The following is a 23889-nucleotide window of genomic DNA, read 5'->3' as shown; positions in this document are numbered from 1 at the left end:
GTTATTGAGATGATCTCTGACTCATAGTAATGGAGAACAGTTTCCTTTTCTCGGTAGAGAGTAATTTCATTGAAAGCTTCGCTAGCCAGTTTTTCTCACCTTTTGTTTCTATTTTAGGCAGAAATGGACCTTAAGAGACTGAGAGACCCATTACAAGTACATCTGCCTCTCCGACAAATTGGTGAAAAAGACTGATCTGCAAAGAGCCTCTGAATCCCGGCGAAGGAACACCTGTTTGCCTTTTTAATTAAAGCCTTGCAGGTGGAAGCTGGGAGCGATGGGGGATAGAGCGTTTTTACCTTTAATTATAAAACAAAAACAGAAAGGATCTGAGGGAAGAAGGGAATGTTAAAACCTGAGGATCAGGCATTGTGGACTATAAGCTCAAAGGGCTTAGTGAATATTGTCTTAACCAAGTATCTCAGTTTCTGGATGAAAATGATGCAGTTATATAGTAGAGAGATTCATAAAGAGAAAATGATGCTGGAGGTGTTTGTTTCTTGCATCTTTGCAGAGTCAGCAAAACAGTAACACACCAGCACCCCACTCTGCTCCATTTGTTTTTAATTTAACTGTCCCTATTTTTGACATAGGAGTAAATAAATCTACCAGAAAAGCAAATTCTCATGATATGCTAAAATATCATTAGCATTTATTTTAAATTGGACCCAGTCTCTGCAGAGTTACCAGGAATCTCTCCTTCCTGCATCCCTTTACTGACCACCTACCTGTACCTCTTAGCTACACTCATTTTTTCCATTTGATAATTGGAACCAACTTAAAACTGTTTAATAATTGACACTTTAGATTATCTCTTAATACCTTCTTAAATGTCTATATATCCCAGTGCTCTGGATCAGTGTCTAAAAATCATTGGCAACACTGCATGAGGTTGTTGGTTTTGTTTTGTTTTGTTTTTTTATTAGTTAGTCTTTCATAGGAGGAAAAATTGCCCTCCTTTATATACTTATCTATGGATAATCCCCTCTCCCTCCACAACACAAATCAGAGGGAAGGGGGGCATTCAGCTGTACTACCAAATCAGGAAGATGTAAGGTTTACAAATTGGCTAAAAATCATGGCTCTGTAGCCATTTCAACCAGAATAAGTTTATTGCTAATCTGCTTGTGTGACAGCATTCCAGGCCAGCCAGATGGCACTGCCTTGTCTGGAGGCTTTGTTCATCTCGAAGGACACACAATTCCACACTGTTTGTGAGCCCTCCCACCTCCACAACTTCAGTTGTTGTAAATCAAGTGTGTGAATCTCAAAGGGTGCAATTTATCTTTATATAGAAATACATTTCTAGGGCTTCCTTCAGCCCACTCTCTTCACCCTATTTTTTCTTATCTTGAGAGAAAGAGAATTAATCTTATACTTTGTCAAAACATTTTCTACCATATTTCCAGATGACATCTGCGCTTGAAGAGTCAAAGGAATCTGTGTCTAATATCCTGTTTTTAACTGCTGTAGGGGCAGGATGGAAAGGATGATGGGGGCTGCCACACCACTGATTGGCCTTTTCTTTCACGTGATTCATCCTTCCTCATTGTGGCAAGGAGTTTCTCTTTTTCTTCCTCCTTTGGGATCATTGTGTATGAAAAGAAAAACTTTAAATGACAAATCCAGACTCCAGGTGCCTTGCAAAGGTTGAAGGCCAGCCAGGATTGCTGCTGCTGCTACTCCTGCCACCACCCCTTTCATTGGCATGATGGAATGAAAGGATGCATGTCTCCACTTCCTGACCCTCCGCCCACTTCCTTCTCCCTCCACCACCCCCAGTCATCAGCTCCTTCCCTCATTTATTTTTGTTAAGTTGTGTGAATTATTTTTAAACCATTTATCCTGTTTGTGCATAGGGTTTTTAAGAAGAAACAGCACAGTGCAATGAGCAAATCTTTTCGGGGTGTGTGGGAGGCAAGGGAGGGAGGACATGGAGAAAAGTTCTTTAAACAAATAGCAAACTATTGAACATGTGTAAAATCCTGTATCATTTATGAAATATGTATAAAAAGCAATGTACCTCTGGAACAATAAATACTCAATTTTTGAATGATACATCTCATTATTTAAAACAAAACCAGAAAAACTACATTTCCTGTGATTCTAGGTAGTAAGTTTTTACTTCTAAAATTCATTTTTATAAAAATACCATTATCAAATTAAGCTCTCTTCCTTAAGCCCATATTTCAAAAACAGGCGTTTCACTAATTCTTCCTGAACCTAAGATAGTCAGTATTTTCCTAATTTGCCAGAGTCACCAAGAGGTTGAGTGACCTCTACAACCATAAATAAAGTCAGCAGCAGCAGTCTCAGTGAGCCTGAATCCTCATCTCCTGATTGACAGGAAAAATGTCCATGGTATCGGATCACCTGGATTGCCCAGTGTGGGCTCCTGGACTCAAGAATTAATTGTTCAAAGATGCACCAAAATTAAGTATTCATTATTTTCAGAGTTTGTATCAAATTTACAGTTGTAGCCAAACAGGAAATATTACATGCTGCCAAGGTCACCACAAGCATATTTAAAAACTTGTATTAAATATCTGGTTGCTGTAGTGCAGTATGAGGTGCTGTTCAAACAGCCTCTGTAGCTGTGGTCCTGCCTTCTGGCAGCTTACAGCAGCCTAACACAGACAACCCTCACCCACATGTAAGGTGTAAGAATTTAAGGTTTGACAGAGCAGGAGCATCGCCATCTTGGACAAGCACCGCCATTTTAAGTTCCCTTTGATTAAAAACCGCCTAAATCCAGCCCAAAATCATCAGCTTAATGGCTAATGTCAGCATGACCATAAACCACAAATGACACCTTAGACCAGAAACATTCCAACCCTGAGATAAAGCCCCCTCTGACCAGAAACATCCCAGCCCCGAGATAACCTCTCCTCTGAACAGACATTCCAACCCTGCAATAAAATTCTCCTCCACCCAGAAATACTCCGAGCCTGCGATAGGCTCTCCCTCACTAAACCCTGAAGTACCCATAGTCTGTAAGAGAATGCTCCTGATCGAAATCAGCCAGAATATTCTCCAAAATAAACCTGTCTTTGACTATGGAGCCACTTTTTGTGTTTCTTTCTTCTTCAATTCTTACAAGGTTGAAAATATTAAGTCATTTTTTGCATTCAATAAATAGTATCTACATACTGCACACATTCTGTTAAGCTTTGCAGGGTTGTTTTTGTTTTGGTTAGGTTTTTTAAGGAAAATAAAAACATGATTCCTGCCTTTAAGGAGCTTACAATTTAAAGTTTAAAGCAGGAGTGTCCAATCTTTTGGCTTCCCTGAGCCATACTAGAAGAAGAATTGTCTTGGGCCACACATAAAGTACACCAACACTAATGATAACTGATGAGCTAAAACAAAACGCAAAAAAACCTCAATGTTTTAAGAAAGTTTACAAATTTGTGTTGGGCTGCATGCGGCCTGCGAACCATGGGTAGGACAAGCTTAAAGTATAGTGAACCTAACAACAAAGGAAACCTGATTTAAAAATGATCAAAGGAGTTGAACAGTTCTCCAAAAAGATATACAAATGGCCAATAAACACGAAAAGATGCTCAACATCACTAATAATTAAGGAAAGGTAAAACTACCGTGAAATACCACGTCACACCCATTAGAATGGCTATTATCAGAAAAAGCAGAAAATAAAACGGTGGTGAGGAAGCAGAGAAATTGGAACCCTTGGCACTGCTGGTGGGAATGTAAAATGGTTTGTCTCCCATGGAAAACAGTATGGTGGCTCCTCAGAAAGTGGAACAATTACCATATGATCCAGCAATTCCATTTCTGGGCATATGTCCAAAAGAATTGAAAGTAGGGACAAACAGACGTGTACACACATGTTCACAGCAGCAGCATTCACAATAGCCAAAAGGTAGGAGCAATCCGAGTGTCCGCCAACAAATGAATGGATCAACAAAATATGGTGTGTACACACAGCTGATTATTATTCAGCCATACAAGAATGGAATTTGGTCACATGCTGTAATGAGGATGAGCCTTGAAGACACATGCTAAATGAATCGAGCTAGTCACAAAAGGACAATTACTGTATGATTCCACTTATATGAGTAGTCAAATTCATAGAAATACAAAGTAAAATAGTGGCTGCCAGGGATAAGGGAGGGGAGAATGGGAAGTTATTGTTTAATGCATACAGAGTTTCAGTTTGGGAAGATGACAAAGGTCTGGAGGCGGGTGGTGGTGATGGTTGCCCAACAATGTGAATGTACCTAATGCCACTGAACTGTACACTTAAGTGGTTAAAATGATAGATTTTATGTATATTTTACCACAATGGAAATTTTAAAAGCATAGTGGATTAGAGGCAAATAATGATAGCATCAAATCTATTACTGAGTGTAAGTAATGCAGTTTCGCTGAGGGAGCATAGACTTTAGAGGTGGAAAAAGTAAAAGGGTTCTCAGAACATGGTCCCCAGAACAGCAGCATGTCATCTCCTGGAGTTGTTAGAAATGCAAGTTTTCCAGTCCCTCTTGCATCAGAAACTAGGAGTGGATCCAAGTGTTCAACAAACCCTCCTGGTGATTCTGATGAGAACCCTTGATCTAGCCTAACCATTGCTTTAAAGAGAAAGGAACGAAGGCACAGAGATGGCGTCTATGTCACAACTCCTCAGAGCGTCCTGTAGTCAAGTACCAGATGAAGTGACTGGAGGACTGCTGAGCATGGTGACTGGTGAGTAGAAAAGATGTAACCAGGGGTCATGTTAACGCTAATGTGGTATCTTGCTCGTCAGGGTGCAGCGGTAAGCATGTGGTAGACGCTTTCAAACACAAATACAAATAGGTTGACTTTTAAAATCTATCTGGAAAGATTTCACAGAAAAATAGGACTTCTTAGATTTTAGAGCTCAGTTTCACCGAAACACTTCAGAGTTTTAATTCAGTTTCATCACTGCCAACCTTTGTTGCTCTTCCAAGTAAGTCCAAACTCCTTGTTTCCCATGGTGCACTTGTGATATTTCCTTAGGATAAATGTATAGGTCATTTTTAATGAATCCTACTGAATATAAGATTATCTACTTTGCCTGTAATCCCAGCACTTTGGGAGACCAAGGTGGGTGGATAGCTTGAGTTCAGGAGTTCAAGACCAGCCTGGGCAACATGGCAAAACCCCATCTCTACTAAAAATACAAAAATTAGCCGGGCGTGGTGGTGCACACCTGTAGTCCCAGCTACTCGGGTGGCTGAGGCAGGAGAATCACTTGAACCCCGAAGGCAGAGAATGCAGTGAGCTGAGATCGCGCCATTGCACTCCACCCTGGGCGACAGAGTGAGACCCTGTCTCAAAAGAATACTTATTTGATAAATGTTTATATTTTATAAATGCATCATACACTGAGCAACCCCTCCTCTTTGAATTTCGGCTCCTGTGACTCCACCCTTGCATTTCCTTTCATAAATCTGTGATTACTTCTTGGTCTCCTTTACAGCGTTGTATTCCTCTGTCCATATCTTTGATATCAGGCTTCCCCAAGGTTCCATCTTGGACCCCATTTTCCATGGGTGTGATCTCACCCCCCTCCCCTATTTCAATTACCATTTATATGTTGGTAGCTCTCAAATTGTTACTCTAGCTCAGATGCAGATCGTAGACTGATTTATTCACTTCCTAACTGGTCTATTTCTAGCATTGCCTTCTGTACATTAAATTCTCTCAGTGTCACCAGAGTATTTTTGTTTTTAAATTCTAATGGCACATAATTAAGAAAAATTATAACATATGACCAAGCATCAACATTAAATATGGGGGAGGAGACAAGACACCACAAAGAAGCAATTCACCAAACCCAAAACTTGGAACATTCTGTAGGACAAATGGTGGGGTTTCGTCAACAAATGGAAGAAAGAGGGGAAGACCATTATGGATTTAATATATATATATTTTTATATATATTAATATAAATATATATATTTTTGAAACGGAGTCTCCCTCTGTTGCCCAGGCTGGAGTTCAATGGTACAATCACAGCTCACTGCAACCTCCGCCTCCCAGGTTCAAGTGATTTTCCTGTCTCAGCCTCCCAAGTAGCTGGGATTATAGATGTGCACCATCACACTCAGCTAGTCTTGCATTTTTAGTAGAGATGGGGTTTCTCCATATTGGCAGGGCTGGTCTCGAACTCCTGACCTCAGGTGATCCACCCGCCTTGGCCTCCCAAAGTGCTGGGATTACAGGCATGAGCCACTGCACCCAGCCAATAAAAATAAATTTAAGTGACAACCAAAGTGTAATATATAAATCTTGTTTGAATCCTGACTCGATCCAGGATTAAAAGGAATATTTGGAACTATTGGAGCAATTTAAATATGGTTTGGGTATGAGTTAAGGAATTATTACTAATTTTCATAGTTGTAATAAAAGCATCATGATTATGTAAAAAAAAAGACCATGTGTTAGAAATGCATACTGGTATGTAAATGAAATGAGATTGACAAAATGTTAGTAATTATTATAGCTGGGTGTTCATTATCGTTCTTTATACTTTTGTATATATATTTGAAATGTTTCATCATAAACAGTAAAAAATGAAAGGGCAGGTCAACTAAAAAGGAAAAAATAGAAATAAGGTGGAAAAAAACTTACCATCCTGGGAATTCTTGTTTACAGAACCAAAAGCTATCTGGTGAAAGTCCTTGACTCCAGCAATCAATCCTCGCAACAAGTCTGGGTTTATCTCATGCACACGTCCTCTGTTTCTCTGCAACACATATGAAGCCCTCAGATGGCTTCCTAGGCACAGGAAGTTGTGGGGGTTTGGTTTTTTTGTTTAAAGCACTAATACTTAGCAACACTATCCTGCAATGAGACAGCAGGGTCATCCATTGCTGCCATCAAACCACAGCTTAATAAGTTAATGGTCAAATTGCCTGTGTCCCACTGATGTTAGTAATAAAGTAGCTAACTAAAATTTTAGATCAATGGAAACCCCTTGCTTGACCATAAACCCTGTGCTTCTGGAGACCATTTGTACTTTTGTCACTGGCAAAAACCAGTGATTGGGCGGGCTCGGTGGCTTACACCTCTAATCGCAGCACTTTGGGGGGCCAAGGCAGGTGGATCACGAGGTCAGGAGATTGAGACCATCCTGGCTAACATGGTGAAACCCCGTCTCTACTAAAAATACAAAAAAGTTAGCTGGGCATGGTGGTGGGTGCCTGTAGTCCCAGCTACTCAGGAGGCTGAGGCAGGAGAATGGCGTGAAGCTGGGAGGTGGAGCTTGCAGTGAGCCGAGATCAGGCCACTGCACTCCAGCCTGAGCGACAGAGCAAGACTCTGTCTCAAAAAATGTGCTATGAAGCACATTTTCTCTCCTTTGTCTAAATGTGAAACTTCAGTAAATTTTGACATTTAATTTTCCAGAGTGTTAATTTAATGAGTAGTTTCTAATTTTAAGCTCCTACCCCATCTTAATGTGAGAATTAGTGAAATAAATAACATAAAACCATTTTTTAATTTTGGGAGTAAAGACAATAAAAACATGAGGTATTGCTGCTTGAATTGGTAAAAACACAATTTAAATCTTGTTTCTTTTAGAAGTTTTGATGTCAAAGACCGTAATAAAACAAACTTAGGAGCTCATTTCAAGAGAATACTGTCCTTGTCCCATACCTGTCCTTACTACTTTGTTTTGTGTGCTATTGTAAGCTCCTTGACTATCTGACCAAGACAGGTTCAGTGATTTGGCTTCATCCATTCTTGTTTAGTGTGCAATGCTATGGCTGCAACATTGTGAAATCAATTCCTATAAGTCACAAAGCAAGAATTTGATGTGAGGGGATGTCCCTCATTTAGAATTCCCTTCTGGATAAGATACTGGAGGTTCCGTTGCAGGGAATTCTTGAGAGAAAACAATAGGAGGATGAGGGATTATGGTTTGGTTTTGTTTTGTTTTCCTAAAGAAAACTATCAATAAAGGAACCGTGTTGACAGTGTAAAGCAGTGCTTCTCTCTGGGGCCAAGGCCAGAGCTGTGGACACCTTGTCCCACTCATCCTCATCCTCTTCCTCTGATAAAGCCCCTGCCAGTGCTGATAAAGTCTTTCTCGTGAGAGCCTAGAGGCCTTAAAAAAAAAAAAAAAGAAAAAAAAAGTGCTTGAAAGAGAAGGGGACAAAAGAACACCAGTATTAAGAGGATTTTCCAGTGTTTCTGGCAGTTGGTCCAGAAGGATGCCTCCGTTCCTGCTTCTCACCTGCCTCTTCATCACAGGCACCTCCGTGTCACCCGTGGGTGAGTCTCACGTCAAGAACTTGGCACAATGCACTTTTTGTTGTGGCAATTTGCTATAATGTACAGATGATTAAGAACTAGATTCCAGTACCTTAAATGCTAGCTCTAGAATCTTGTAAGAAAAGTCCCTGAAAATAGATTTCCAGAGAATTTCTGTTACATGTTCCATTTAGCCTCTCGCCTGGACATCCAAAATTTCCATGGATCTGCCATATCCCACAGCTTTCACTAGCTAAAGAGTTCCTGGAGTTTGTGTAAAAATAATTCTGTCTTCTTTGTGTTCTAGGCACTTTTATAGTTCCAACTTGAAGAGCAAAAAAAAAAAAAAAAAAAAAAAAAATTTAAAGTTGAGCATAGAGTTTTTCTTTAATGAAGGCAAGGGACTGAAAGCTCTGTTGCCATGAGGGGCACAGATCTGGATAAACCAAACTTACCAGTCTTTATATCAGAATATACTTTTTGCACAGATCGAGTGAATCTTAAATTGTCTCCCTCCTCAGACTTGGTGCAAAACTGGCCAATCAGACAAAGAAAAGTTTCAATTCCAGTTACTAACAGATTTCTCTCTTGCCTCTTTTTCTAGTAGAATATCAGTACTAACTGGAAGAGAGGGTGGGGGTGAGATGGAGAGAACCATCCTTCTTGACACTTTTGAGTAGTTCAGTATTTAATTGACCCTGGTCTATTTCTTCATGGTTGCTCTAGCACCTTAAAGGATACACATTAAACAAAAGCTTGTGGCCAGGCACGGTGGCTCACACCTGTAATCCCAGCACTTTGGGAGGCCAAAGTGGGCAGATCACCTGAGGTCAGGAGTTCGAGGCCAGCCTGGCCAATGTGGTGAAACCCCATCTCTACTAAAAATACAGACACACACAAAATTAGATGGGCATGGTGTCGCATGCCTGTAATTCCAACTACTTGGGAGGCTGAGGCGGGAGAACCACTTGAACTCAGGATGTGGAGGTTGCAGTGGGCTGAGATCGAACCACTGCACTTCAGCCTGGGCAACAGAGGGAGACTCCGTCTCAAAAAAATAAAAAATAAAAATTCATTTTAAAAAATGGCGGTTTGAGACCCTCAGGAGACCTGATACCTAAATGTAATGTGGGATCCTGGAACAGAAAGATATAGGTGGAAACTAAGGAAGTCTGCATAAGTGTGGACTTGAGTTAATAAGAAGGTATCAATAGTGGCTCATTAACGCGACAAAGTTACCATGCTAATGTATGGTAAGTGTATGGCTAAAGGTAACACGCCATAACAAGGGAAACTGGGTGTAGGGCATGTGGGATCTCTTTGTCCTATCATCTCAATTATGCTGTAAATCCAAAACTGTTCCAAAAAATATGCTTGAGCTACCTGTCATTAATCACCCCATATCTGCTGCCAATAACTAACCCAAGGTTCTCTCAGAAAGTTGTCCTCCTGAAAAATCTCCACTCCCCTTTCTTCCCACCCTTCTCCTTACCTATTCTGCCTCTAGTACCTCCTGTATTCCCCATTCTTTCCATATACCCTTGCCCTTCCCAGATCTTTTCCTCCAACCCCCAACTCCTCAAGGATGATATATGGCTCAATGCCAGAGGCGTGATAAAGGGGGAACTTTGAGGACTGGAGCTGGTGTTTGCCCTGGAAGTGAGAGAAGAGGGAAAAGAAGGGATGAGAAAGGGGGAAGCAAAGTGGGGTGATGAGGGAGGAGGATGGAAGAGGAGGGAGCAGGAAAGAAGGGGTGCTTCCCAACCAAGCTCAGGCGCAGGGTCGAAAGTGGGCTGTGATTCAGGGGAGGCTGTCTGTTGGATAGGACCTGGAGGGTTGGAGGACTCAACACTGGGGCGAAAGGGTGGGGACACAGACATCGGTTCTCTGCCCTTGGCCCTACATGGTCCTGGTGGAAGACGCCAGAGGAGTGGCTGGCAAGTGGGCATCTTAGCAAACCATTGAGGAGCTTCTGGCAGGCCAGGAAGGAACCCACAGGGCTGTTCTTTTTGAAGCCCTCCCAATTAGATGTATAGATCAGCAGTTTAGGATGAATGTGTGCAATACCAGATTCTGGGCTTCACACTGAGATTGAAAACAGGATATAAAACCAGCAGCCAGATTATTAGATTGGATTGCTGCCTTAAAAGGATGTAGAGTGGGATGGGTACATTTAACGTCAGAAAGTATTGGATGGTTAACTTTTAAAAATACGTATGTATTATTTAGTTAGTTACAGAAGGTGGCAGATAAATTTCTCCTCCTCATACCCTATCTCCCCTACAGCAGGGGAGCAAGTGAACTTTTAGCAGACAGCCAAGAAATGACATTTTACTTGAAGGAAAACTTTATAAATAAGGAAATAGTTACTGAGAGAGGTTTAGGAGTTTCTGTAGAAGCCATTAAAAGTTGAGTATCTAGCCATCTCTTATAAAATTAGAGCCAGGGAGAGGAACCAAATATTTCCATGACTCTATAATCACCTGTGAAACTGCTCTGGAAACTTGTTTGTAAGAAAAAGCCACAGCTGGGAGAGCAAAGGAGGAAATTTGTCCCCTTTGAGGAGAGAGAGAATCTGAGGATCTTTCTTCCCCTCAAAGGATTCTGGTCTAGGGCTCAGCTGAGATACATAAGGGGCATTTTAAAGAAAGAGGGTTGTTTCTGCCATTTGCATCCCTGCGTGTTATTTCCAGAAAATGCAATATCCCACTTCTTTCTTACCTTAAATTGTCATATTTTCTTGGAGGCCATTAGCAGTGGGCTATACTTTTCTCTACGTGTGACTGAAGTTTAGAGAGTAAACTTAACTTTGAAATATGGATATGTAGATTGGAAACATCTAAAGTATTTTCTGGACAAGTTAGATTTGGTGATCATGGCCGATTCATATTTAATCGTTGTGCAGTATTTGCGAATACTGAATTCCCTGCCCACGAAATATATTGGCCCTAATGTGAATTCCCTGCCTACGAGATCAGTTACGTAAGTCAACCTCATGTGCATTAAGAAGAATAATATAGTACTCTCTGGCCAATGTTCCTTTCTAGAATTTCTTGGTTTCATAGATTCTTCATAAGGACCATTTACCTATGTTGATTCATTAATTAGTTTCCCTGGAGCTAAGGGGAGCAATGAGAATATTGGAGATATTGGTGTCTTCAGTCATTGAAATGTTGTTTTTCTATTTATTTATTTATTTGTTTGTTTATTTATGAGACAAAGTTTTACTCATGTTGCCCAGGCTGGAATGCAGTGGCATGGTCTTGGCTCACTGAAACCTCTGCCTCCTGAGTTCAAGCGATTCTCCTGCCTCAGCCTCCCAAGAAGTTGGGATTACAGGCACACGCTACCACACCTAGCTAATTTCTGTATTTTTAGTAGAGATGGGGTTTCACCATGTTGACCAGGCTGGTCTCGAACTCCTGACCTCAGGTAATCCACCCACCTCACCCTCCCAAAGTGCTGGGATTACAGGCGTGAGCCACCGCACCCAGTCAAAATGTTGTTTTTCAATGTCTTCATGACATATGATAAAATGTTTTGGTTGAGATATGGTAATTTATGCACTAAACATATATGCCTGAGAAACTTGGCTATATGACAGCTAGGATAATAATGCCATGGTTAACTACGAATACACAAAGTTCTTGGTATTTTCAATAAGCTGGTAGAAGATATACCAAAATTCACTTTGAGAATATTTCTGGTAACTACATGCTAGTATACTGTGTATTTCAAAGTAGGTGGCATGTGCCCGAGGCTTTTATCTTTTCAGTGGAATGAGCTTTTACACATTCCTGATCAAGTCAAACTTTCTAACAATGCAAAATTCCACCTATAATCTTTACAAATAGTCAGCCAAATACTTTTTTGAATATTTCCAAGGATTGGAAGCTAACTGCCCTGTGACATAGCCTCTCCCATGACTGGATAGCTGAACTGAAATGTGCTTCCCCATAATTCGTACTTGTTCTTGTAACAGAATAGCTAATTCCTCTTCCACAAGCCTATTCCAGATTTTTAAAAAACGAATATGTGTTTTCTTCAGTCTTCTTTTTTCAAAACCATAATTCTCAACTTCACCAGTAAATAATTTTTAGGACCCCTTCTAAGTCTGGTCAACTTTCTCTGAAGTTTGTCAATTGCTTTCAAAAAATACAGTCTCCAGCAGAGCGCCAAGTTCATGCCTGTAATCCCAGCACTTTGGGAGGCTGAGGCAGGAGGATCACTTGAGCCCAGGAGTTCAAGACCAGCCTGGACAAGATGCCAGAACCCTATCTCTACCAAAAAAAAACCCCCAAAAATTAGCCAGGTGTGGTGGCATACACCTGTGGTCCCAGCTACTTCAGAGGCTGAGTGGGGAGGATCACTTGAGTCCAGGAGGCGGAGGTTGCAGTGAGCCATGATTGTACCACTGCACTCCAGCCTGGGCGACAGAGCCAAACCCTGTCTCAAAAATAATAATAATACAGTTTCCAGGTAATGAACAAAATACTCAGAGTATGGTCTGACTCGCGCAGAGTTCAGTGAGTCTTTAATCCTAACCTCCCTTGGTCTGAACACCTATCCTTCTATCAAATAATTATTATGGATAAAAATACAGTTCAAGCTAACGCTTAATATTAGGTTTGAAATAATTTTGAAAAGGGCATTTATGCAGCATGTTTAAATCAACCTAAGGAACCTTAAACAACTAATTTTTTTGGGACCTTAACTAATTTCTCTTTTGAATTCAAAAATGTCCAAATGCAAGACCAGGAAGGTGGACTTGGGCTGTTGGTGCTGTGATCTGAAACACTCCAGGTACTCTGAGGTATCCTTTTCATTTCCAGCCCTAGACCCTTGTTCTGCTTACATCAGCCTGAATGAGCCCTGGAGGAACACTGACCACCAACTGGATGAGTCTCAAGGTCCTCCTCTATGTGACAACCATGTGGATGGGGAGTGGTACCGCTTCACGGGCATGGCAGGAGATGCCATGCCTACCTTCTGCATACCAGAAAACCACTGTGGAACCCACGCACCTGTCTGGCTCAATGGCAGCCACCCCCTAGAAGGTGACGGTATTGTGCAACGCCAGGCTTGTGCCAGCTTCAATGGGAACTGCTGCCTCTGGAACACCACAGTGGAGGTCAAGGCTTGCCCTGGAGGCTACTATGTGTATCGTCTGACCAAGCCCAGCGTCTGCTTCCACGTCTACTGTGGTCGTGAGTACCTTCCCTGTGCTCTTTTTCTCCACCAACAAGGCCACGGATGGAGTCCAAAAGTGCCAACTATAGGATACGCAGTTACAGTGACAACTATATCTCAATCTGAACAACATTGATGTGGGGCCAAAGATACCTCTAGATTGTGATTTCTGAGATCTCTTCATAGAACTTCTGAAAAATTCCTGAAGAAATAGAAGGGGAAAGGGGCTATGACTTTAATCAGTTATTTTTAATTTTGTCCGAATTCCATTCAAACAACACATTAGAAAATGAAATATTGGGCTAGGTGTGATGGCTCACATCTGTAATCCCAGCACTTTGGGAGGACGAGGCAGGTGGATCACATGGTCAGGAGTTTAAGACCAGCCTGGCCAAGAGACCAGCCTGGCCAATATGGTAAAACACCGTCTCTACTAAAAATACAAAAATTAGCCAGGTGTGGTGGCGTGCACTTGTAACCCCAGCTACTCGGGAGACTGTGGCAGGAGAATTGCTTGAACCCGGGAGGTGGAAGTTGCAGTGAGCCGAAAAATCACGCCATTGCACTCCAGCCTGGGTGACAGAGTGAGACTCCGACCCAAAAAAAAAAAAAAAGAAAATGAAACATTGATTTAGGTTATCTAAATAGTGGATTTCCAACTTGTTTGAGTATGGAGAACCCCTTTTTAAGATAGATAGATAGATAGATAGATAGATAGATAGATAGATAGATAGGCAGACAGATAATCAGCCACCCATATGGTTGGATTGTGTTTGGTGTCCACTGATTTTTAAAAATGATATATAATGGGAAGAAGCTACTTTGTGTCAGCAATACTTCTAATTTCTGTGTTATTAATCCTGTCAAGATCTGTATTCATTTTAAAAATAGAGCACTAGAAGAGTAAGACGTAACACTTTCTTAGTCTACAGCTCATTTATGGTGAGGTTTTAGATTTGCAGACAGTCTGTGGCCACTCAAGGGCCTATGGATCTGAAGTTGGGAATCATTGATCTAGAAGACAGAAGATGCCCTAGTTTGTTGTTTTCCATTGGGTTATATAAACCCTGAACAATGAGAATTCCCTCAATGGTGGCTGGAAACTCATCCCCCAGGCTACACTCATGAGGCTCTCTCAAGGAGAGGGTCAGCTGGATGCAGTGGCTTATGCTTGTAGTGCCAGCTACTTGGGAGGCCAAGGTGGGAGAATTGCTTAAGCCCAGGGGTTTGAGGCCAGCCTGGGCAACATAGGGAGACCACCCCTCCTGCCCCACCGCACCATCTCTAAAATGAATGAAAGCGTGTCCTCTGGTCTCCTCCTCTCATGAAGATAATCTTTATTCTTCCGTAGATTTTTATGACATCTGCGACGAGGACTGCCATGGCAGCTGCTCAGATACCAGCGAGTGCACATGCGCTCCAGGAACTGTGCTAGGCCCTGACAGGCAGACATGCTTTGGTAAGAAACTCATCAAAGGTAGAATCAGGCTATTAGGATTGAAAGGACAAATCAAAAACTCTTCCTGCCTCAGAGCGCCATCATTTTCCCAGTTTGTGTCTCCAAACACTTGGAATGGCGTTTCCTTTTTAGTTTATACCTGGACTGAAAGCCCCACACCAAATTTGTATCACGGTTAGGGACAGTGGAGAATTGTGCCCTCCACTAGAGTAGCCACAGGTGGCCATGGCTCACTTGAAATGTGGCTAGTATGACGGAAAAACTGAATTTTAATTTAATTTTATTTTAATTTTAAAACCAATGTTTGGCCACGCACGGTGGCTCACGCCTGTAATCCTAGCGCTTTGGGAGGCTGAGGCTGGCAGATGGCTTGAGCCCAGGAGTTCAAGACCACCCTGGGCAACAAAGAAAAACCTCATCTCTACAAAAAATATGAAAATTATCTGGGTATGATGGCATGTATCCATAGTCCCAGCTCCTCAGGAGGCTGAGGTGGGAGGATCACTTGAACTTGGGAGTTCAAGGTTACAGTAAGCCATGACACCACTGCTCTCTAGCCTGGGTGACAGAGCGAGACTCTGTTTCTAATAATAATAATAATAATAATAATAATACTATCTTTAATATTGGTTATATATAAAAGTGAAAATATTTTGCATATAATTGGGTTATATAAAATATTCTTAAAATTAATTTCACCAGTTTCTTTTTTAAAAATTTTAATGTGACTACTAAAAAATTTTAAATATGTAATTTGCTTTATATTTCTATTGGACAGCACTGGTTTAGAATTATCTAAGGACTTACTCCTCTAGCTTCACTGATATAATTTTGGTCATTCTGAGTAGCAAGAAAGATGAGTCAGATTATCCATAGGAAATCCAGAGTTGTTGAATTGTATACTATGTTGTCTATAACTAGAAGAGAACAGAGATGAAAACCCCAAGATTGAATATCATCTCTCTTTCTCTGTAATGTTATGAAGGTTTTGGATTCAGACTCAAATAGATTTAAAACAAGTCTAGAGAGAAAGGGGAAGATTGCCCTACCTGGTCCCCCAAGAAGAACAGTAACAGGTCAGGATTGAGGCAGGAGATTAAGGTGAAAGGAGCATAAAAGGCTTATTGGTATTTGTTTGTTTGTTTTTGAGACAGGATCTTGATCTGTCACCCAGACTGGAGTGCAGTGGTGTGATCTCAGCTTATTGCAGCTTCGACATCCTGGGCCCAAGTGCTTCTTGTTTTAGAAAAGCTTTTGCTCTTCAGTCTCCTAAATGAGCCAGGGGCAATGGCTCATGCCTGTAATCCCAGTGCTTTGGGAGGAGGAAGCAAGAGGATTGCTTGAGACCAGGAGTTTAAGGCTAGCTTGGGCAACATAGTTAGACCCCATCTCTATAAAATAAAAAATAAATTAGCCAGGCATGGTGGCAGCCTTCCAAAGTAGCTGAAGTTTCAGCTGAGGCAGGTGGATTGCTTGAGCCCAGGAATTTAAGGCTGCTGTCAGCTCCAATTGCATCACTGCACTCCAGCCTGGGCAGAAGAGCAAGACCCTGTCTAAAAAAAAAAAAAAATCATAAATACATCAATAAATAAAACCTCCTAAATGAACCCCACTGACCATCCTGTGGAGCAGGTTTCAGCCCTGCCATAGGAGTTGTTAGGGGTCTGGTGTGGTTGATTCTGAGTATGTGATTTAATGCTAAATGGCTTGGGGTAGGGGCAATAGTGGTTCCTGAAATCTCTCCCTACCCTCATGTATTCCTGTTCAAAAATATTTGGCTTTATTTTAAACCAGGAGTTGTTTATGCATTTCTTTGCTTTTGTTTTAATACAACTCTTGAAGAGGTAATACATTTAAATGGTTCTCAAATTAAACAACATGAAAAAGTATACAGCAGGCTGTCAACTCTCAGTCACCCTCTTGCCCCATTTCCCTCTTCCTCAACTCCATCCCAAGGAAACGGCTGTATTATTTTCTTATATGTGCTTCCAGGGTTTCTACAGTCAGATTTTAAAATGCAAATATATATATGTGTATTAGCCTGTTCTCATGCTGCTAGTAAAGGCATACCCAAACCTAGATTTATAAAGGAAATTTACAAAGGAAAGAAGTGTAATTGACTCACAGTTCCACATTGCCGGGGAGGCCTCACAATCATGGCAGAAGATGAGGAGAAGCAAAGTCACATCTTACATGGCAGCAGGCAGGAGAGCATGCGTAGGGGAATTCCCATTTATAAAACCATTGGATCTCGTGAGACTTACTCACTACCAAGAGAACAGTGTGGGGGAAACTGCACCCATGATTCAATTGTCTCCACCTGGCCCCACCCTTGACACGTGGGGATTATTACAATTCAGGGTGAGATTTGGGTGCAGACAGCCAAATCATATCAATATGTTTACTTATTGGCCATTTTTAAACATCAAAGGTAGCGTATCGTTCACTTCTCTTCCTTAATTTATCTTAGACAATCTTTTTCTATCAAAGCCCCAAGTTCCTTTGAGGGATCTGTGGGACTTCAGGGAGGTGAATCCTCTGAAACTGTAGACAGTGTTTTGTGTTTGTGAGCATGTGTCAATTTTCCTTTAGTTTTTATTTAAAAGTAATAATTTTATTTATTTTAAATTACATAATTTGTTCAGGCAGCATACAAGAAAATAATATAACAGACCCTCATGTACCTAGATTTAACTAGAGTTAAGTTTTGCTTCCTTTTTTTCTTTTTTTTGAGATAGAGTTTCACTCTTTTGCCCAGGCTGGAGTGCAATGGCACCATCTCAACTCACTGCAACCTCCACCTCCTGGGTTCAAGTGATTCTCCTGCCTCAGCCTCCAGAGTAGCTAGGATTACAGGTGCCCACCACCACGCCCGGCTAAATTTTTTGTATTTTTAGTAGAGACAGGGTTTCACCATGTTGGCCAGGCTGGTCTTGAGCTCCTGACCTCAGGTGATCCACCCGCCTTGGCCTCCCAAAGTGCTGGGATTACAGGCGTGAGCCACCGTGCCCAGCCCTCTTTTTCTTTTAATTTAAATAAAATTTTGTAAATACAATAAAGCCATCCTACCCCATCCTGCTTTCTTCTCTCACCCTCCAGCGGTAATGACTGTTTTGAAGTTAGCATGTGTTCTTCTGGTCCCATTTTAATGCTTTTATTATTTATGTATATACCCATAACAGTAGATAGCATTGTTTTGTGTGTTCTTAGAATTAACATAAAAATGGTACCTTCCCCAATGTGTGAGATTTTCTCTAGCAGGTACCCGTAAGAATGGAATTGCTGGGGCACAGAGTGTCTTCACTGGCTATAAACAATAAACCCCCAAATAATGATGGCTTTAAAAAGTAGAAGTTTATTTCTCTCTCATAAGATAAGCAGTCCAGGCTTGGAATGGAGGCTTCTAAGGGACCTACCCAAGCATGGGTGTCACCATGTCCACATCCGGGAAGGCTGTGAGCCTCTAACCGTCTACTTTCCAGGCAGTATAATGAGGAAAGGGAAAGAAGGGGCCCTGATAAAGATTCTTAATATTATCAACTACATTTTGCATTTCTACAAGTTCTGTTTGTTTGTTTTCAGTTCTGCCTTGTCTTTTTACACACTTCTTTTATTTTGCTTATTATCCTTTCTTTTATCTTTTTACTAATTCTTTAAATACTTGTATTATGGACTTTTCTGGATAATTCTGTTATCTCCAGTTCAAAGCCTCCAAAGATCACGCCAACGCTGTCTCACAGTGGATTGTTCCTCATTTAGTGTCTTGTGGCAAACCATCTTCTGTTGTAGTTTTTTTCTGTAGGACACCACTCTTGTCATCTGGTATCTTTGTTTAGTGTGGCTATAAAGGAATACCTGAGGCTGGGTAATTTATAAACAAAATGGGTTTATTTGGTTTATGATGCTGCTGGCTGGGAGACTGAGCATCTGGGGAGGGCCTCAGGCTGCTTCCACTCATGGAGGAAGGTGAAGGGTGCTGGCATGTGCAGAGATCTCATGGCAAGACAGGAAGTGAGAGTGAGAAGGGGGAGGTGGCAGCCTCCTTTTAAACATGCTGAAACTAATCTAATAGAGCAAGAACTCACTCATTACTGCAAAGATAGCACCAAGCCATTCACAGGGGACCTGCCTCCAAGACCCGAACACCTCCCATTAGGCCTCACCTCCAACATTGAGATCAAATCTCAATATGAGGCCAGGAATGGAGGCTCATGTCTGTAATCCCAGCAGTTTGGGAGGCCGAGGCAGTTGGATCACTTGAAGTCAGGAGTTCATGACCAGCCTGGCCAACATGGTAAAGCCCCATTTCCACCAAAAATACAAAAATTAGCTGGGCGTGGTGGCGCGTACCTGTAATCCCAGCTACTCGGAAGGCTGAGGCGGGAGAATCGCTTGAAACCTGGAGGCGGAGGTTGCGGTGAGGTGAGATCATGCCACTCCACTCCAGTCTGGGTGACAGAGACTCTGTCCCCAAAAAAAAAGAAAAATCTCACTATGAGATTTGGAGGGGTCAAATATCCAAACCACAGCACCTGGTTTGAGGAGGTTTTACACAGAGCACTTTTTCAAATGCTTCTGTTGGCATCACAGATTCTTTATCAGACCAGGCCAAATTTTCCATCAATTTCTCAGCTTCAAGATTCCCCATACCGTGTGGGAAGTGTAAAACCATACTTGAGCCATGGTAGAGCCCTGGCTTGGGGTTTCCATTGGTTGTGAAGGCTTTTCTTTCTCCTAGAGCCTTGGGCGGAGTTTCCTTATTGTTTCCCTGGGCCGCTGGGCAAAGTTCTCCCCATCTCATTGAGGGGATACATTTTCTGGGGTTTAGACTTAAGCAGGGTTTCAGTCACAGCTTATCTCCTCTCCTGGGGCCAAGGTCATGACTCCTGTCACCGCATGGGTGTTTAAACCTCAGTCCATGGTTTATGTCCTATCTAGGCCTGTTATTCCTGAAGACCATGACAGATTTAGCTCCCAAGCTTCCCTTTCCTTGTTTGTAGAAAGAAAGGCATAGACATTTTCTGCCAGCTGTGCATTTTTTTACAGCAAGAGTCCACACCCTCCATCAGATTCTTAAAAAGATTAGCAACCATTGCTTAAGTACAGTGTGAGAATATACTAATTTAAAAAACAGATTTTGAGGGCAATAGTTCATATTATAAAAGAAAATTGCCTTACAAAATATTTTATCAGCTATTTCCTTCTGTAATGTAAGCTCCTCTCATGACTTAAAACAATTTACTTTATAAGTTTGTATTTATTTAGCAACTTCTCAGGAACTCATTAAAGAAAGTGAAATTCACCAATACAAATAAGTAGGTGTACCCAGGACACAAAAGGAACTTCATTTTCCCATTGTTTTTCCCTGAAGAGAAGGTAATTGGCAAGCAGTTAGGTACCTTCCACTCAGTAAAGGGCAGATGAACCAATAACATGGTTAAGGAGATCAGGTAGATGGGAGCGATGATAGTGGATCAGAGGGGGAGCTGGGTGGTGGAAGGTCCATCAACAGGATCTGAAAAGATGTGGAAACTCTGCCCGGGGGTTTGGGAAAGGCTGAATCACTCAGCAGTATAGAAACAGTGTGGTTTCTCTTCTGCAGATGAAAATGAATGTGAGCAAAACAATGGTGGCTGCAGTGAGATCTGTGTGAACCTCAAAAACTCCTACCGCTGTGAGTGTGGGGTTGGCCGTGTGCTGAGAAGTGATGGCAAGACTTGTGAAGGTGAGAATGGGCAAGAAGGGACCCAAATCAAGAGCCAAAGGAAGCCACTGGCTTATTCTCTGATGTTCAGGAAACTGCCTTAGTGTCCGAAGAGAGCAACAGTTTGGCTGTGCAAAGAAACGACAAAGGGGTTCATCAACATTGAGAATACTCACACTGTGGACAGAATTCAGTTTTGATTTTGTCTCTAAGATTTAACAGGAGCGAATTTTGCAAGAGGCAGAAAGCCACATTTTTATACGAGAAATAAAAATAGGGTGTTCTGGCCAGGTGCAGTGGCTCATGCCTGAAATCACAGCACTTTGGGAGGCTGGAGTGGGAGGATCACTTGAGGCCAGGAGTTTGAAAGACCAGCCTGGGCAACATAGTAAGACACTATCTCTACAAAAAATTAAAAAATAAAAATTAGCTGGGTATGGTGGTGCATGCTTGTAGTCTCAGCCACTCAGAGGACTGAGGATTACTTGAGCCCAAGAGTTTGAGGCTGCATTAAGCTATGATTGCGCCACTGCACTCCAGCCTGGGCAACAGAGAGAAAATATCTCAAAAAAAACAAAAAAAGGAGGGGGGATATTCGGTATTTCTCAAACTTTAATGTGCCCATGAATCACTTAGGATCGTGTCAAAATGCAGATTCTGATTTAGTAGGTCTGAGATCAGGTCAATATATTGCATTTTTAAAGACGTTCTAGGAGTCACCTATGCTGCTGGTCCAAGGAGCACACCTGGACTAGCCAGGTAATAGAGGCAGTAGCATAACCACTGGCCGACAGCTGTGTTTCCCAAACTTCCCTGCTGCTGAGAAGCACCTGGGGCTTTTACACCCAGCCCCTCCGAGACCCTCTCCTGCAGCCTCAGCTTCAGAGGAGCTAAGATGGGGCCTTAGAGTTTGTGTTTTCAACAAGTTCCACGGGTGACTTTTATCATCTTGGAAGTTTAAGCCATTTCCTCTCCTCCCCATATGCTTTGTGTTTATGGGAGATGAATACAGTTTGGGGGGATAAATAAAGTAATCTATTTAATTTTACTTTTAGATCTGTTTTTAATAGCAGACATATTATAGGACTTTATACATTTATATAACTAATAACAAAAAAGAATTCATAATATATATCAAATAATTGAAATGGAAATTGCCTACCATTATTATATGAAACTTAGATAATATCCCTTCTCTAAGGCACATTTACCCTTGCAAATTGTCACAGCTAAAATTCGCCAGGCACGGTGGCTCATGCCTGTAATCCCAGTACTTTGGGAGACTGAAGTGGGTGGATCACTTGAGGTCAAGAGTTGGTGATCAGCCTGGCCAACATGGTAAAACCCCATCTCTACTAAAAATTCAAAAATTAGTTAGGTGTGATGGTGGGCGCCTGTAATCCCAACTACTCAGGAGGCTGAGGCACCAGAATCACTTGAACCTGGGAGGCAGAGGTTGCAGTGAGCTGAGATAGCGCCACTGCACTCCAGTCTGGGCAACAAAGAGAAACTCCATCTTAAAAAAAAGAAAAAAAAATTCCATCACTTCTACTTTAATAAGTCAGAGTTCTCATGACACCTTGCAGGTTATATGGAGAGATAAATGGTATAATTGTTATTATTTACAGAGGATATATATTTGTTCCTTAGTATAATTAAATTTGTGGAATAATAGAGCTGTGGTACTACTTACAAAAGTTCACTTTATTCTAGCTATATTCAAAATAATAAAATACTACGCCAAAGGGAAAAATTATGGCTAGTGTCCATATTTTATTTCATGCAACAAACTTTGCATTATTAACTGAGAGACCATTAACTGGAATATTAAATTACTGTTCCTTATAATAAGACTAAATGTATTTTAAACTTTATTGAGTAGGGGTAATATCCAGAGTCCTCCTTAAATCTTAATTATTTTATGTATGAATCTTTGCATATTTGAATGTTAATAAAATGTTCCATAAAAACATTTGTAATTATTTATGAGTACTTTATTGGAAAGATTGCAGTTAATCCTGCCTCATATAATCTTAAAACCTAATTACCATAACTGAAAAAATATTTTAGCAGAAGATGAAAATTAAGTGTGAGTTATACTTTAGGATTAATATTCCTGTTTATAACCCTTAAGTTTTATTGATAGTCCAAACATATATGTTTCTTTAGCTAAGCTATTTGATAATTATATGTTCATTTTTTTTTTTTAATGGCCTTTTTAATTTTTTTTTTTAGATTCAGGGGGTACATGCACAGGTTTGTTACATGGAGACATTGCTTAATGCTGGGGTTTGGGTTTCTATTGAGCCTGTCACCCAAATAGTGAATATAGTACCCAATAGGTAGTTTTTCAACCCTCACCCTGCTCCCTCCTCCCACCTTTTGGAGTTCCCAGTTTCTTTTTTTTTTTTTTTCTTTTGAGACAAGGTCTCACTCTGTCACCCAGGCTAAAGTACAGTGGTGCCATCTTGGTTCACCGTAGCTTCTGCCTCCCTGAGCTCAGGTGATCCTCCCACCTCAGCCTCTCGAGAAGCTGGGACTATAGGCATGCACCACCACGCCAAGCTAATTTTTGTAGAAACAGGGTTTCACCATGTTGGCCAGGCTGCTCTCGAACTCCTGAGCTCAAGCAATCCGCCTGCCTTGGTTTCCCAAAGTGCTGAGGTTCCAGGTGTGAGCCACTGTGCCAGGCTCCCTGTGTCTATTTTTATATAGTTTATATTTGTCCCATCTTTATGCCTGTGTGTACCCATTGTTTAGCTCCCACTTGCAAGTGAGAACATGCAGTATTTTTCTGTTCCTGCATTAATTCAGCTCTTGTTAGTTTTTAAGTAATTTTTATTTTTTGTTTTACTTATTATTTATTTATTTATTTATTTATTATTATTTTTTTTAAGACAGAGTCTCACTTTGTTGCCCAAGCTAGAGTGCAGTGGGGCGATCTCAGCTCACTGCAACTTCTGCCTCCCAGGTCAAGTGATTCTCCTCCCTCAACTTCCTGAGTAGCTGGGATTACAGGTGCCTGCCACCATGCCCAGCTAATTTTTAGTAGAGACGGGGTTTCACCATGTTGGCCAGGCTAGTTTTGAACTCCTAAGCTCACACAGTCCACCTGTCTTGACCTCCCAAAGTGCTGGATTACAGGTGTGAGCTACCACACCTGCCTGTTTTGTTTTATCACAAAAGTGTAGAAGAAAATACAGAGGAGCAAGAGAAAAATAATTAAAATGACCCACAATCCATTTGCCAGACATAGCCATTCTAAACATTTTGGTATATCTTCCTGAGAGACTTA

General features: G+C 41.3%; 2 protein-coding genes across 6 annotated transcripts in view; both read left to right on the top strand.

The window, feature by feature from the left end:
• Positions 1–2053, top strand: part of MCU (mitochondrial calcium uniporter) — a 209027-nt gene extending 206974 nt beyond the window's left edge. For all 4 annotated transcript variants that reach the window (XM_005565546.3, XM_074001851.1, XM_045400085.2 and 1 more), the window contains one exon: positions 118–2053. In XM_005565546.3, the coding sequence (XP_005565603.1) occupies positions 118–195 (78 nt within the window). In that variant the 3' untranslated portion in view covers positions 196–2053. The remainder of the gene's footprint in view (positions 1–117) is intronic.
• Positions 2054–8155: 6102 nt separating this feature from the next.
• OIT3 (oncoprotein induced transcript 3) overlaps positions 8156–23889 on the top strand; it is a 34293-nt gene continuing 18559 nt past the window's right edge. For both annotated transcript variants that reach the window (XM_005565541.5, XM_045400082.3), the window contains exons 1-4: positions 8156–8262; positions 13074–13448; positions 14783–14890; positions 20493–20615. In XM_005565541.5, coding sequence (XP_005565598.3) covers positions 8202–8262; positions 13074–13448; positions 14783–14890; positions 20493–20615 — 667 coding nt within the window. In that variant the 5' untranslated portion in view covers positions 8156–8201. The remainder of the gene's footprint in view (positions 8263–13073; positions 13449–14782; positions 14891–20492; positions 20616–23889) is intronic.

This window comes from Macaca fascicularis, chromosome 9, assembly GCF_037993035.2.
Source record: "Macaca fascicularis isolate 582-1 chromosome 9, T2T-MFA8v1.1".
Classification (NCBI taxonomy): Eukaryota; Metazoa; Chordata; class Mammalia; order Primates; family Cercopithecidae; genus Macaca; species Macaca fascicularis.
This window is presented reverse-complemented; position numbering and strand designations above follow the sequence as displayed.